The sequence below is a fragment of the Gossypium hirsutum genome, chromosome D06, assembly GCF_007990345.1.
Source record: "Gossypium hirsutum isolate 1008001.06 chromosome D06, Gossypium_hirsutum_v2.1, whole genome shotgun sequence".
Lineage (NCBI taxonomy): Eukaryota > Viridiplantae > Streptophyta > Magnoliopsida > Malvales > Malvaceae > Gossypium > Gossypium hirsutum.
The window spans coordinates 1,537,881-1,553,107 of NC_053442.1; the positions used below are offsets into that span (position 1 = coordinate 1,537,881).

The 15,227-nt window shown below is 32.0% G+C and overlaps 1 protein-coding gene, 1 long non-coding RNA gene and 2 other non-coding genes across 5 annotated transcripts; all 4 read right to left on the reverse strand.

The window, feature by feature from the left end:
* Window positions 1-2,350: 2,350 nt before the first annotated feature.
* Window positions 2,351-2,423, reverse strand: TRNAF-GAA (transfer RNA phenylalanine (anticodon GAA)). Its single transcript has one exon. It is a non-coding gene; the product is annotated as a tRNA-Phe (tRNA).
* Window positions 2,424-4,344: 1,921 nt separating this feature from the next.
* LOC107935571 (uncharacterized) lies at window positions 4,345-5,367 on the reverse strand. Its single transcript, XR_001694226.2, has 2 exons — window positions 4,860-5,367; window positions 4,345-4,641 (listed from the first exon to the last, which is right to left on the reverse strand). It is a non-coding gene; the product is annotated as an uncharacterized lncRNA (long non-coding RNA).
* A 2,341-nt stretch (window positions 5,368-7,708) lies between these two features.
* Window positions 7,709-7,781, reverse strand: TRNAF-GAA (transfer RNA phenylalanine (anticodon GAA)). Its single transcript has one exon. It is a non-coding gene; the product is annotated as a tRNA-Phe (tRNA).
* A 1,256-nt stretch (window positions 7,782-9,037) lies between these two features.
* Window positions 9,038-13,631, reverse strand: LOC107935615 (polyadenylate-binding protein RBP47B). 2 transcript variants are annotated; one of them, XM_016868241.2, is made up of 6 exons: window positions 13,055-13,630; window positions 11,733-12,213; window positions 10,390-10,448; window positions 10,176-10,306; window positions 9,991-10,087; window positions 9,038-9,552 (listed from the first exon to the last, which is right to left on the reverse strand). In XM_016868241.2, exons 1-6 carry the CDS (start codon window positions 13,409-13,411, stop codon window positions 9,382-9,384), a joined length of 1,296 nt encoding a protein of 431 aa, XP_016723730.1. In that variant the 5' UTR covers window positions 13,412-13,630; the 3' UTR covers window positions 9,038-9,381. The 2 variants fall into 2 exon arrangements, with proteins under 2 accessions (XP_016723730.1, XP_040950859.1); XM_041094925.1 differs by lacking the exons at window positions 9,038-9,552; window positions 9,991-10,087 and having other exon boundaries at window positions 10,172-10,306; window positions 13,055-13,631.
* Window positions 13,632-15,227: the final 1,596 nt, after the last annotated feature.

Sequence of the window (15,227 nt, forward strand, 5' to 3'; positions counted from 1 at the left end):
TTCAAATTTTCATCTGCCCTGACTACAATTTATCTACAGACTAATTTTCATTTAACAACATTATCATATTATTAGATTTTACAGTCGATCGTAGCTGATTAAAATTTTCCTATCACCTAGAAATTTAGGGAGGTTGATAAAAATTGAAAGGATTTAAAAAGAAATTTAAAAACAAAAAAAAAACCAAAGAAGAGAGTACCTAAGAGATGAAAGTTCAAACCAGAGAGTCAATGACGTCGATAAACTTGCTAAGGCAACGGAGACGAAGGCAAAGAAAGCTCCGATCATGGAAGCAGAGAAAGAGAATCGGCTATGAAGTGTTGAGAGATGAAGAGGAAGAAGAAACATGGCGGCGGAGGAAGAGGAGAAAGTAGCGCCATTTGAATCAATATAATTTGATTTTACCTCAAAAATTTCATAATCTGAATTTATCAACTTAATCCAAATTTACTTCAACCTAAACTAGATTGAACAATTAGATAGAAACTAAAAAATTCGAAAAAGCAACTTCAAATATCCAAATTTAAAATGACAAAAAAATTTATTTAACTCGTAATGAACTAAAAAAATAGATAATATTTAGTTTTCTGTTCGAACTTCTCTAAAAATATTTAAATAGTATTTGAATTTGTATTCGGTTATATAGGTTGGTATATTTGCTCATGGGTCCGTCCATACAAGGTATGTAAATCAATTTTCTAAGCTTGTCTCGACTCGAAAAATGAGTTTATATTTTTGCATATGCTTGATCCAATTTAAGAAAAGTAAACTCAGTGTCAACCCAATACGTCCATATTTGATTTTTTTAGATCAATTTTATTTAAAAATAAATTTTTTAAAAAAAATTATAGTACACTAAATGCACTAAAAAATCACTAAAATATATTTTTTTCTAACATATGAAAAATACATTGAAAAGTATTTATATTAAAAACACTACCATAAATATAATAAATATTTTATTATATTAAAAAACACAAATAAATATAATAATTATTTTATTACATTAAATATAATTTTTAAAATTTTATATTTTGGGTTGAGTTATTTAATTGGGTGAGTTTTATTTTAAGTTTTGGATTTTTTTTAATAACATAATATATCCAGGCCGTGCTCAAGCAAAAAAAATCTTGCTCAAGGCTCAGCCCATATAAAAAATTGGCCTCAAAACTTACTCAAGCTCATTTTTTGAGTCTCGTATTTTTATCTAAACTCTCTAATTTTTCAGGTGAGCCTTCAATCTAGAGTGAGTGAATTAACTCATGGCCAAGTCTATTCTACACTAACACCGTTAGTTTATACTAACATATCACATATAAATTTCAAAATTTTCAAAAAAAAACCTTTAAAAATATATATATAATTTTTTTCACATTAAAAATAAAGCTAAAAAAATTTATGCTTTTTAATTAATTTATTTACTTTTAAATATATATATATTTTAATTTATGCTCATTACATAGTATATTGAGACATTGACACATATCACCATTAAATTAATTATTCGTGTCACGTCAACACAAACTAACAATATTAGTCTAAAAGTACCAATTTAGCTGACAAAATATAAATTTAAGTACTAACAATGTTCAAAAGGTAAACTACATATTAACTCCAAAAAAAGAAAAATTTAACCTTAAACTCGAATAATTCAAACTCAGAACATAAGAGCTTTAAAATCCCAATTGACTCAATACAAAACCAATTTAACTCAGAATTGATTCAATCCTAATGTGTTGGACAGAAAAAAAATCCTAAAGTGACTAAAAATAAAGAATAATACAAACTCATAATAAATTATAAAAAAAACCCCTTGAACCTAAATGATTCAAACACAAAATGTCAAAACTTGAAATTTTAAAAACTTTAATTAATCCTATGAACCGACCGAAAAGAAAATTCAAGCCTTAAACCTATTGTGACCCCAATTGACTCAATCCAGAAAAGAATACTCAAGTCTTAGAGCTGCCCTGATCTCAATTAACACAATCCAAAAAATAAAAAATGCAATGAACTGGATCCAACACTTGACTAAAAATAAAGAATGATACAAATTCGTAATAAATTATAAAAAAGAATCTAAGCCTTGAACTTAAATGATTCAAACTCAAAATGTCAAAACCTTAATTAATTCTATGAACCAACCCCAAAAATAAAAAACTCAAGCCTTAAACCTACCCTGACCCCAATTGACTCGATCCAAAAAGGAATACTCAAGCGTTAGACCTGCCCTGATCTCAATTAACCCGATTCAAAAAATAAAATGACCCCAATTGACTCGATCCAAAAAGGAATACTCAAGCGTTAGACCTGCCCTGATCTCAATTAACCCGATTCAAAAAATAAAAATTGCAGTGAACGTGGATCGAACACGTGACCTTCATATCTTCAGTCTGACGCTCTCCCAACTGAGCTATCCCCGCAGATGCTTACTGTTCAATTTTACAACTTTAAATCTTATTTGCAGGTTTTCTCCTAAATTCAACCTCCCTAAAACTATTGTAATTAGAGTGATCCAAAATCACAACGTAGAGACATTGATAACACAAAACAATATGATAGAACATTAAAGCAATCTTAATGCATTATCTTTTTCTAAAAAAAATAGAAAGATGGATAAAAATTGAAGGCTTTAGAAGAAATCAAAGAGAGTACCTTAGAGCGATTTGATTCGTTCTTTGGAGACGATGGCGACTTCAAGATTTGTAGTGTTAACAATGCTAGATCACTTGCGAAGACAACGAAAATGAAAGCAAAGAAGCTCCGGTAATAGAAGGAGAGAAAGAGATCGGCTTTTCTGAAGTTGCAGAGAAAAAGAACATGATGGAGGAACAGGAGAAAGTGGCGCCATTGAAATGTGTTTGGCGCCTTATCAAATTATTGAGAAAAAAAAATTGAAAAATCTAAATCGAATTCAAAATAAATTCAACTTATAAGTGAAATAGTAAAAGCAAGAGAAATTTAAAGCAGATCCAAAATCAATTTGATTGGTAAATAGCATAATTAAAGCAATATTATCAAGAAAAGGATTGAAAATTAAAAATTAATTCAACTCATAAGGGAAATTCAAAGATCTAAAATCAATTCGATTTAAAAATGACGTAGTTAAAGCAATGTTATCGAGAAAATATATTAAAAATACAAAACCGATCGAAAATCGATTCAACTCATCAGTAAAATTGTAAAAGAAAATAAAAATGGAAAATACAGTAAACTTTGATCAAACACACAACAGAGAGATCGATAAAATTGGAATGATTTAAAAGAGATGAAAAACAAAAAGAAAAGAAATCAAAGAGAGTACCTAAGAGTTTAATCCAGAGAACGTGAATGAGCATTTTTGCGGCTACTTCAAGATTTGTAGTGTTAACAATGCTGGATCACTTGCGAAGATAACGAAAATGAATGCAATGAAGCTCTGATCATGGAAGGAGAGAGATCAGCTTTTTTGAAGTATGAAGTTGCAGGTTAGAAGAGAAGGAAGAAGAACATGGCGGGAGGAATTGGAGAAAACGGCGCCATTGAAATGTGTTTGGCGCCTTATGCATTTAATCAATTAAATATCCGTTTTATACTTTTTTTTTAATCTTAGATGTTGGATGATTATATTAAAATTCAAAAATATAAAAATTAAATCTCAACTACCAATGTAAAAACATATTCCAACCTATGTAACACGAAATATTAACATGTTAATTTAACTGGTAATCTATATTTTTTAAACATGATTAAATGTAAATTGATCAGATCACCGGTACATTAATTTAATTGGTCTGAACAATTCAATAAAATAATTCATTAAAAATTTTGTAAAACTATTTAAAAAATATTAAAAATTGGTTCAACTACCGATTTTCTATCAATCTATACTAATTCACAAATCTACTAGTCTAAAACCTTTTTCCAAACCCGTACCCTAACCAATTTTGAATCCTAACAGATCCAATTCAAATAACCATAACCAAAACAAATATATAACTAAAATGCAATAGAAGAACCGCTAAGTTTAATACAAGAATTGCTTCTAACCTTAAGACATTTAGCTAAATTTAACAAAGTTATAAAGCAAACAGTCCGAGAAGAAACTAAATTTATTAGAATAGTTTCTAGCCTCTTAATGCACTTAACTAAATTCAACAAAAAAAATACAGCAAACACCCTAAGAGGAAACTGTTCACTAAATTTAATAGAAGAACCGCTTCTAGCCTATTAAGATACTTAACCTAAGGGAAAAGATTGTATGAAACAGTGACGTCACGTCCTTTGTATCTCTTTTCCAATAGTTTTAGGTCACATCAATATTTTCGTCTTGAAAAAAATCAAATCCAAATTAAAATTCTGAAATTCAAGATAAGAATACTAATATGACATAAAATTACAAAGTTACAAAGCAAACACCCAAAATTAATGTAATAGGGCCCAATTGACCCAAGTCCAAATAAAATTAACAGTCCAACAAATACAGGCCTGCACAAGCCCAATACACCAAAAACAAAAAAGGAAAGGAGAACCCTAGCCCCGAATGCACCCAGCAGCCGCATGTCTGCCCAACTCCGCCTCCAGCAGTTCCCAGGCGCCGCACGTCTCGGAATCGACCACCCCATGCGCGCCGTTTGCTCCACGTTCACCTGCGAATGCAGACTCAAAGAGTCCGAAGAGAAAAAAACAAGCAAAATAATTGTATTTTTATTTCTTTTTTCGGCCTATAAAAGGGTCTTCTATAATCTGTAACGGGGGAGGGGGCATTCGAAAAGAGACAGAAACAGAAGGTGTTCATCATTTTTTTTTAGATTCGATCTTTTTTTTTGTTTTTTTTTATTTATGTTTCGCTTAAAATATAAAAGCTAGGAGGATCATACCGGGCTTTGTCGCGGTTCATCCCATCTCCGTAGCGATCGGAGACGGGGGTGACTGAGGCCGTGGATCGGCCTGAGACGACGGCGGCGGCTGAGAGAAGGGTACAAAACCCTAGCAGACAAACAGCGGCTTTTTTTTTAAATTTTATAAAACTGCAAATGTTTTTAAAAAAAAAAAGGGAAAAACTGTTTTAAAACTAAAGAGTAAAACGGCGCCGTTTAAAGAGGCCAGATCCGCGCGTTGACCCGACCCGCAAGCAGGGTCCGCGCGTTCTGGCCTTAAATGGGGAATTTTCACGTTTGGTCCCCATTGTTTTATTTTGCTTTTAATGCAGTATTTTATGTATTTTCGATTTCGCCACGAAATTTCTTGCCTGTTGCAATCTGGTCCAGGGACCATGTGCATGCGCCAATGGAACGGCGCCGTTTGGCCAAACGCGGGGATATTTATTTCTTTGGTCCTCCCTTTTTCATGCGCAATATGATTTAGCTTTTTTTATTTTTATTTTTAATTTTTGACCTCAATTTCTGTTTAATTTTGATTAGGTCCCCATTTGTTGTTATTATTATTATTATTACTACCATGTATACATACGCATACTTTGATTTTTTTTATTTTCATAATTTTTTTTTACATTCATAAATATATATATTTATACACACATATATTTTAATTTTTATATATATACATTATTATTTTATTTTCATATTTTGTAATATATTATACTTATTTTTATTTATATTTTATAAGTACATGCATATATTTTATCATTATTTTCCTTTCATAATTTTGGCATACATATATATATTAACGTTTTTCGATACATATATAAATATACATACACATTTTATATTTTATAACTCAAAACATTCATTTATACCTTTTCTATAATATACATACATTTTTAGTTATTATAAATGTTTTTTTGTTATTTCATGTGTTCCATTACTCTATATACGTATTGTACATATATATATGTATTTGAATACATACGTATGCGAATTTTCACGATTTATCTATGTATATACTTATACATTTTATTTTTTTCTATTTTGTAAATATATATATACATATGATTTAAATTAAAATTTCATGTTATGCATTAACCTTCATCACACTTTCAAAATCAGATATTTTGGTTTTGTCAAAATTTTTTGTTTAAAACCATCATATTTTATAATTTTAAATATTTGGTATTCATGATTCTCGTGAAAGATCGGGTCCTAACTTACTGGATCGCGATTATTTTTCGATGAATTTAGAAAGCCAAATATTTATTTTGCAATAAATTCGCAAGTTTTAAATAAAAATCTTATTCTCGGGAATTCAAAATGTTGGGTCCTAACTTACTGGTCATGACATTTTCTTCTCGAAATAAGAATTTTCAAAAGCAAAAGACAATATTCAAGTATTTTGGAGATTTAAAAACATTGTGCCCTAACTCACTGGGTGTAGTGTTCTATTTCTTTAAAATACGAATGTCTTTTTATTTTAATCCATTCATGAAATAAAAGTTTCCTTTTAAAATATTTTCAAATTTTCGACACCAAGGCATTAAAAAAATCAATTTGGTACCAATTTTGGGCGTTACGAGGGTGCTAATCCTTCCTCGTGCGTAACTGACTCCCGAACCTGTTTTTTCAAATTTCGCAAACCAAAATTATTTTTAAGGTGGGCCGATCACACCTAAATAAAGGATCGGTGGCGACTCCAGTTTTTGTTTTTTAAGTCGATAACTAAAATTTTTGTTTTCAAAAAAACGGTTTCGACAATTAATATTGCTCAATTAGCATATTTCATACACTTTCAACCGTACTAAACATGTGTAATTTAATAATTGGCCCTTCTCGCCAACTCTTCACCCATTTACTAAAAATATTAGTGTATTTATATTTTAATTTTAAATTGAGCAAACAATGTATCTCAATTAACGCCTCACTCGTATACAAGAGGTCTTATAGCTCCTCGTCCATACGAAATTGGCAAGGTTCATCTTTCTCCGTAACTCTCCACGAGAGAGTTTGCTCCTTTCATTATTCACCGCTAAGACAATCGGCTCTCTGCGCCATCTTAAACGAAGTAAATCGACCTACTATAACTTCCGCTTGTCTGATCTTTGCATCAACAAGCTTAAAAGCAATCCAAGTTACCAAAATGGTGTTCCAACTAGTGTGAAAATATGAATATCAAGCAAGGAGAATATTGAGAGCTCAAAGCAGATCCAAAATCAATTCGACTCGTAAATAGCATATTTAAAGCAATATTAACGAGAAAAAAATTGATCGCGACCTTCAAATCTTTTATCTGATGCTCTGCCAACTGAGCTATCCACTATATATGTGTTAAAACCATTTTTTCTGGTATAAATCTTATTTGCAGTTTCTCCAATGGTATGCTAAATTCAATTTCCTTCTACCTTGACAAAAACTATTGTACAGACTAACTCGATTCCAATTTAGATTGATACAGATCACACCGTAGATACCTTGAATGCCAAATTTTCATTTAACATTATAATATTGTTAGATTTTAATAATCGATCGTAGCTGATTAGATTTTTCTATCACCTAGAAATTTAGAGAGGTTGACAAAATCGGAAGGATTTAAAAAAAAAGAGAGTAAGAGGTGCGAGTTCAAACCAGACCCTCAATGGGTTGATAAGCTTGAGAAGACGACAAAAAACGAAGGCAAAGAAGCTCTGATCACGGAAGCAGAGAAAGAGAGTCAGCTATGAAGTGTGGAGTTGCAGAGAAGAAGAAACATGGCAGCGGAGGAAGAGAGGGGCGCTGTTTGTTTGGCACCTTACCCAATTAATCATCTAAATACTTGTTTGGCAAAACAAAAATTATAATGCGGTGAGCGTGGATCGAACACGCGACCTTCAGATCTTCAGTCTGACGCTCTCCCAACTGAGCTATCCCCGCAGATACAACGTAGCTGAGCTATCCCAGAAGATGTATCATATCCGCTTTTGCCTGGAATTGTTTTACAAACAAACAGATCACAAAGTAAAGAAATTGATAAAACAATATGCTAACATTTAAGCGATCTTAAATCTTAATGCATCATCTTTCAAAGAAAATGCAGGTTGAAAGGATCTAAAAGAAGAGAGTACCAAAGAGATGGGAGTTTAAACAAGAGATTGAATGAGCTTTGTGCATTTTTGCAGCTACTTCAATGTTAACAATGCTGGATCACTTGCGAAGCCGACGAAAATGAAATCAAAGAAGCTCCGAGCATAGGAGAGAAAAAGAGATCGGCTCTGAAAGTGTAAAGTTGCAGAGAAAAAGAAGATGGTGGACGAATAGGCGAAAATGGCGCCACTGAAATGTGTTTGACGCTTTATTAAATTAATCAAATATTTGTTTCGCAAACTAAAATTATTTTCCCGCTTTATTACATCTTATTTTTTAATTTTTTTTTTTGTTTTTTGTGATATTCGAATAGCTTCAACTAAATTCAAAATCGAAATAACTAACGAGTACAAATCAATTCACTCGATTACACATCCTCTTGCATTGACAATAATATTCATGTCAATCGAGTTAAGACTCAATCAACCACCATCAAGTCTATTTTTGAATGAGATAAAACAAAAAGAAATGGAGAGAAAAAAAATTGAGTTCAATTTGATTTTTTAAAATCGGTTCCATTATAATTTAAATGTGTTTAATTCAATTTGATTTTTGATTTACTAGTTAAAAAATTTAATTAGCATAACTGAATCAATATTCTAATTTTATTAAATAATTTTTAAAAAAATTAAAAACCAAGAAGAAGAAGAAGAAGAAATAAACATTCAAAGTAATGTCACCCAAAATTAAATATAATATACTACATAAAAATGAAATAAAGGAAAACGCTGATACTAATGTAAAAACACATTCTTTAACATGCTAATTTACATAAAAATATATATTCTTTAATTGATCTAATCGATTTGGAAGATCTGATTAAATAAATCATAAAAATTCGTAAAAATATTAAAAATATTCAACTGGTTCATACCGATTCGCAGCTCTACCAGTCTAAAGCCTTTTTCCGGACTGGTATTCTAACCAGTTCCTGGTCAAACCAATCCAGTTCAAATAACCATAATATAGCTTAAATGCAATCCAAGTTACCAAAAATGGTGTTCCAAGTTCCAACTAGAGTGAAAATATGAATAACAAGAAGCAAATGAAAGGAACAAATTCTTATTTATGAATATAACTTAAATTATTCATCAAGCACACTACCACACACGTCAGCCAATTCATATATCCCAATCACCAAGTTTCCCTTTTTAACTGAACACATAAAATTAAATAATGAATCCAATCCCTAAAAAAACAAAACTACTTAAAAAAAGGGGTCAAAATTCAGTTCCGCTCCATATTTGGAGGGATTTATGTAAGAATTCTACACAACCCAGAGAGAGTTATGGAGTAACAACTAACAAGCCAGTCCCCCTTTACCCCTCTTTTTTTTTTTCTAGTTCAAATGTCTAAGTAGAGCTATAACATCTCTCCTGCTGTTATTATTTTAGCTTACCTGCTGCTGATGACTGCCGTAGATCGGATATGCCCCGTATGCGGTGGCTGCAGCCGCGTACATGCCTAAGCCATTTGGTGGTGGCAAAGCATAGCCGTAACCATCGTAGACCTGCCCTCCATAGTAAGCTCCACCCCACTGGTTACTGTAATCAGCCCTAAACTGCAATATCACAAAATAATAGGTTAGGAATAATTCACCATAGCTTTCTTAAGGTAAATGTACTTGAGAGGTCCCTCAATTTGTACTATTAAAAAGAATCAAATAAGACCAAACTGGAATAAAATTAACATTTACTGTTTCAAAAAATATAATTTATTGTTTAATAGAGAGTATTTTAAGTTTTTATGGTTCTGTAAATGAAATCTTCTATTTGCAATTGTTTTCAATTGAAAAAAAAAATCAAGATATTTTCTAAACAATAAATGTTAGCTTTGATGCAATTTGCAATTATTTGATTCTTTTTAATAGTATAGAGACTACATTAATCTATTTAATAATAAAGAGACTAATTTGATCTGGTCCCTATAATACTCAGACCTCCTAGGTACTTTAACCCTTTCTTAATGGTGAAAGGGGAACTGGATAGAAAATAAAGACCTGTTTATTTGCTGGATTGCGACCCCAAGAGAGACGCACTGTTTGCTTGCCGATATTCGTTTCATTCAACTTCTGTAATGCCTCCTCAGCATTGTTCCTGTTAGAGACTCAACAGTAACTAGATCACACCTTTAATATAGTAGTCTTCTATAGGCAAAAGCAAAAAAATATAGCCAAAACTTCACCTGTTGGCAAATCGTACAAACCCACATCCTTTTCCAACAGGTATTTTAACAGAGACTAATTCACCATACTGAGAGAAAGGTTGCCTAAGGTCTTCCTCGGTCACATTAGGGTCAAGCCCTCCAACAAAGATCTGTAATAAATTTTGATTAGCCAAAGGAGGTACAGATTTTGGTCCTCCTGAGAGTTAAAGCCAAAAGAAGCTTAAAAACTTACTGTTGTATTTGAAGAATCTCCATCAGATTGGGTTGAAGAACCATTTGATGCATAGCCACCTTCCAAGAAAAAAAAGAAAGCGAATGTATCAAGCAAAATCCTAAAGGCTTTTATTCTGTAACGGTTAAATTTGCCTTCAGTGGTCGAAAATAGATGGGGCCAGAATGAACACCAAAAGGTTTGCAGGGATGCAATTATAAAACCAGGTAAATAAGCATCTGGAGTCGGCAATTATCCAAGCACTCACATTATTTTATAATGCCAATCATGAAATTGCCACAAAGTCAACTTTTCTATTAAAGAAAATGAAAAGAAAAAGGAATGAAAGAAGTTAAAGATTCATTATTAGACACAATTCAACAAAAAGTATGTTACGGTCATGAAACAATAATGGAATTTGTCAATCACACATTATCAAAATTTGAGATAACCCAATTAGCTTCTCTCATAGAATACAAATCTATGATGGTTTCGATTTTAAAAAAAATCAAGTCGGTATAATAACCTTTATATTTCTTCAAAACCAACAACAAACTAGTCCTTACTGAAAGCAACATACGAAATAGCTGATCAACTTTTAACAATTCCTATGCTATTTTATTGCTCATAAAAGAAAACAGGAATCGTGACCCTTGAAATTCAGCTGTGGTCACTGACGATGCTATTTTATATTGCATGAAAAAAGGTACTTACAAATAGAAATGTTAGGAAGGCATAAACCCCATCAAAAGAGGCTAGTGTGAGTTTGGATGGGCAGTGTGGTGCAGTGCGGTGCGTTTAACTTACTTTTTGTCTCACGCTACAGTATTACTGTAATATCTAATCTTACCACCACCGCTGTTTTTACACTAACAGCAGGTAAACGCACCGCCCATCCAAACCCATGCTTAACCAAGTTGCCCAACAGAAAAGGAAAAGCGGGATATGTAAGAACTTTGTTACACTAAAACAAACAGAAAAGTAGCATTTTATTGCCCCAAAAAGCTAAGATTTGATGTCAACAAAATCTAATAACCAAAAGAAAGGCAGCTTAGATAAATCATAAAGTGCCTCAGAAGGAATCACTGATCTGCTAGGTTTGAAATTTTAAGTCAAAGTAAGGGAAGCAGCACCAAATATGAAAGGGTAAGGTGAGGCAAGACTCGAGATAAACTTTTTACATCTACTACAAAGCATCCTCAAAGGAAAAAAAACAAAGAAATGCAAGCAGCAAGAAACAGAATGTAAAAAGATAAGCACTTGTAGCAATAAAGGTAGCTCCGTAACTAAAATTTTAAGATGTACCAATCCTTTAAAGCTTAAACAGAACAAATAAAGAAAAAGCACGTTAAATAATCAAATACCCTGTGAAGAATATTGCTGTTGATACCCTGCTGACTTCCTGGGAGTTGCAGCACCAATACGCATAGGCCTGCTTGAACAATATGCACCATTCATTTCAGTCATGGCTTGGGACCTTTCAGTATCATCCCCAAACCTCACAAAACCATAACCCTTTGATCGACCAGTATTAGCATCAATTACAACTTTTGCAGCTTTAACAGAAGGATATTTACTAGCAAAAGTTTCATGCAATAGGCTATCAGTAACATCTGCAGCTAAATCTCCTACAAAAATAGAAAGATCAGGACCATTTTCTGAGCGCTTCTCTCCTGTGCTAAAAGTAGCCCAATTCAGGCGGAATGGCTGTTCTGTATTAGGCATCAACATGCCACTATAATTTTGAAGAACTTTCTCTGCCGTTGCATGTGAAAAAAATTCCACAAATCCATATCCTTCTGATAAACCAGTTTGCTTATTGCGAATGACCTTAATGGACACAATCTGCTCAAATAAATTCCAAATATCAATTATTAGACAAGCAACTAGAACCCTTAAATCAGATTTCTATATTTCCTGTGCCTCTGCCTTCTAAAATCAATCATACTTGGTTTAAATTTAAGCAAAGGCTCTATCACAATAAGCGAACCTTACATTTAAGCCAAATGTACTGAACATATTGCATAGATCAACATAGGCCAAAAAGTCAAGATATTTTGAATTTAACATGTAATTTAACCTCAACATTCATACTATATGTTGTAAACAGCTTTTTAACATTCCAAACAATATCTTCAACCAAGAAAGTCAAATTCCAAACTTGTTTCAGGCTCTAGTTAATTAAACAGTTTTTTGTTGTATTATCTTTAAATGCCTCAAATAGCAAAATCAATAATTGACTACACCCAGTTTACTGGTTCATACTCATCCCATTCATAGTATTTGATTCTATATATACAACCACGCGAGCTACATACCAAGACCAATAACACTGACATAGATACACAACCCCATCTTTTTGCTACAAATACCCTATAACAATACTCGTAAGATTACTATTTTCATCAATAGTAGTCAATGAAGATGCATTTAATTTGAATAATCTCCATAAATAGTACAAAATAAGTGCTCTTATAGCATTCTCGCGTGCATTTACATACACACAAGTCACACAAGCATATCAATCGATTGACAGTGCCATAATTGCAGAAACCACAACAAATATAATTTCAATAATTAATGAAGTATAAACATATTCACATCCAATCATTCAATTAAAACTAAGCATCTAATTTTTTTAAAAACGAATCAATATAATTAAGAGGAATTCGTATCAAGTTTCAACCTCGCCAGTAGAAGCGAAACAGCTATGAAGATAGTTCTCATCCATCCAATGATGCAAATCACCAACCCAAACGGTCTTATTCTCGCCGCCACCACCAGATCCTTGCTGCTGCTGCTGCGACAGCGCGTGACCGTGGTGATGATACTGATGATGATAAGGGACGTAGTGTTGAGGCGGAGGAGGTGGCGGCGCAACAAAGTGTTGCGGTTGCATCATTTGATGCTGCATTACCATAGCCGCCGCAGCAGTCGGAGGATACTGCATAGCCACCCACTGTGGATGCGGTTGCGGCGGCGGTTGTTGTTGAGGCCGTTGATTCTGTTCCGTTAGTGAATCCGAACCACCGTTTTGCTGCATCCTTATCTCTTTTTTATTGCTATTAATTAAAAAAATACAAATAGATAATTAAATTTTCATAAAAGACTTTGAATGTTTATTAAAGATTGAATTTGAATCTAATTTCTTTTTCTTTTTTCTTTTCTTTTCTTTTTTTGAAATAAATTTCTGTTCTTTTTTTTTAAAGCTAAATCTGAGTATTTTCAGGGGAAAAAAAGGTACGGCTAGGGTCTAATTTCTAAAGCACTTAAAACTATGAGCAGAGGACTTAAGCGAAGGGTGACGGGGAACATGAAACGTGGAGATTAATCGATCGTTAGATGAGTGAAGATATAGTTTAATATTAACCGTTGGATTTTGACATGTTGTAGTGGTGACATGCACATGATACTGTATATGTGGGTCTCTATCTCCTAACCTGAATCCGCCGCCAGCTGCATTCTTTTAACCTTTTTCTCCTTTTTAGGATTTTGAGGATTTAATTTAGGTATAATTGTGTCTCAGTCCGTGAACTATTTAAAATTTGAAATTTAGTCTTCATTCTTATTTTTAATAATTTAATCCCTCTATTTGTTTGGTTTGGATTTAAAGTTAAATTCCTAAAATTAAATATATGTTAATCTAATTATAAATAAATTTGTGACTACCGCATGAGCAATTGAATCTAATATTTTAAAGAAAAATAAATAATCCTTCTAATTATTTATGATATTGGTTGTTTTTTTAGCACGTCAGACATTATTTTCAAAATCGGACTGATTGGTCAAGTCGAAAATTGATCCATCATATAAAAAATCAGCCAATTGGATTGAAAATTGGTTAGACTATTGGTCTGGAATGAGGAGTAGGATCCATTTAACTCGTAAACTGGTTAAACTAGGTGATCAATCCAGTTAAATTGAGTTTCTATTTTTTTAATATTTTAAATAATTTATTTAATTGAACCTGACAAATCTATTGAGCCGGTCGAGCCAAGAATCAGAGGTCTAACCAATTCAACTACCGATCTAATTCTGAAAACCTTGACGTGAGATCCATTCAATGCTATATATATACATATTTAAATTTTGATTCATATTTTTTAATGTCCAACCTAAAATCCAAACTATCATTTTAACACCCAAGTTGACTATAAAGTTAGACTAAAGAAGTTAATTGATATAATACCGATACTTTACAAAATTAATCAAAGTATTTGGAAGTTTTCGAACCAATTTAAAATTTTAGTCATAATTTAGGGATTTTAAGTGAAATTAACCCCTTGATTTGTGCAAGTTGACAATTCTTTCTCGGTTCGGCATGTTATTAGAACATGTTCTGTTTTAGGACATGAATCAAAACACAACGAAGGCTAGCAGCCCAATGATAACACCTTTGGGCCTATTTGTCAAATCCGAAATAAAATTACTCACATATTCATGGATCCATATACATGCTAAACATTTAATAATTTTTTATTATATAAAAAAAACATTTAATATTTTTTTTAAAAAAATCCAACATATAATAATTATTATTATGTCTCAAATCGATGAAAAGATTGTGAAACATTTTATATTTTATACCTTATTTAAGTTCAAATTCAGAAAATTACTTTAAAGGTAAGAGATGAATCCTAACTTTTTAAAGAGTTAAAAGTGAAATTTTATCATTATATTAATTTATAATTTCATAAATTTTAAAAAGACTAAAAGGCACATTTAACATTTTTTGGGAGGGCCAAAGCCGATACTTGCCCTTTTATCTACACCCTACATTATCAATGAATCATATGATACCACATAGTTAAAAATGAAGTACTAATAAACCTCAAATTGTGGTCTATTAGTTGAGTGTT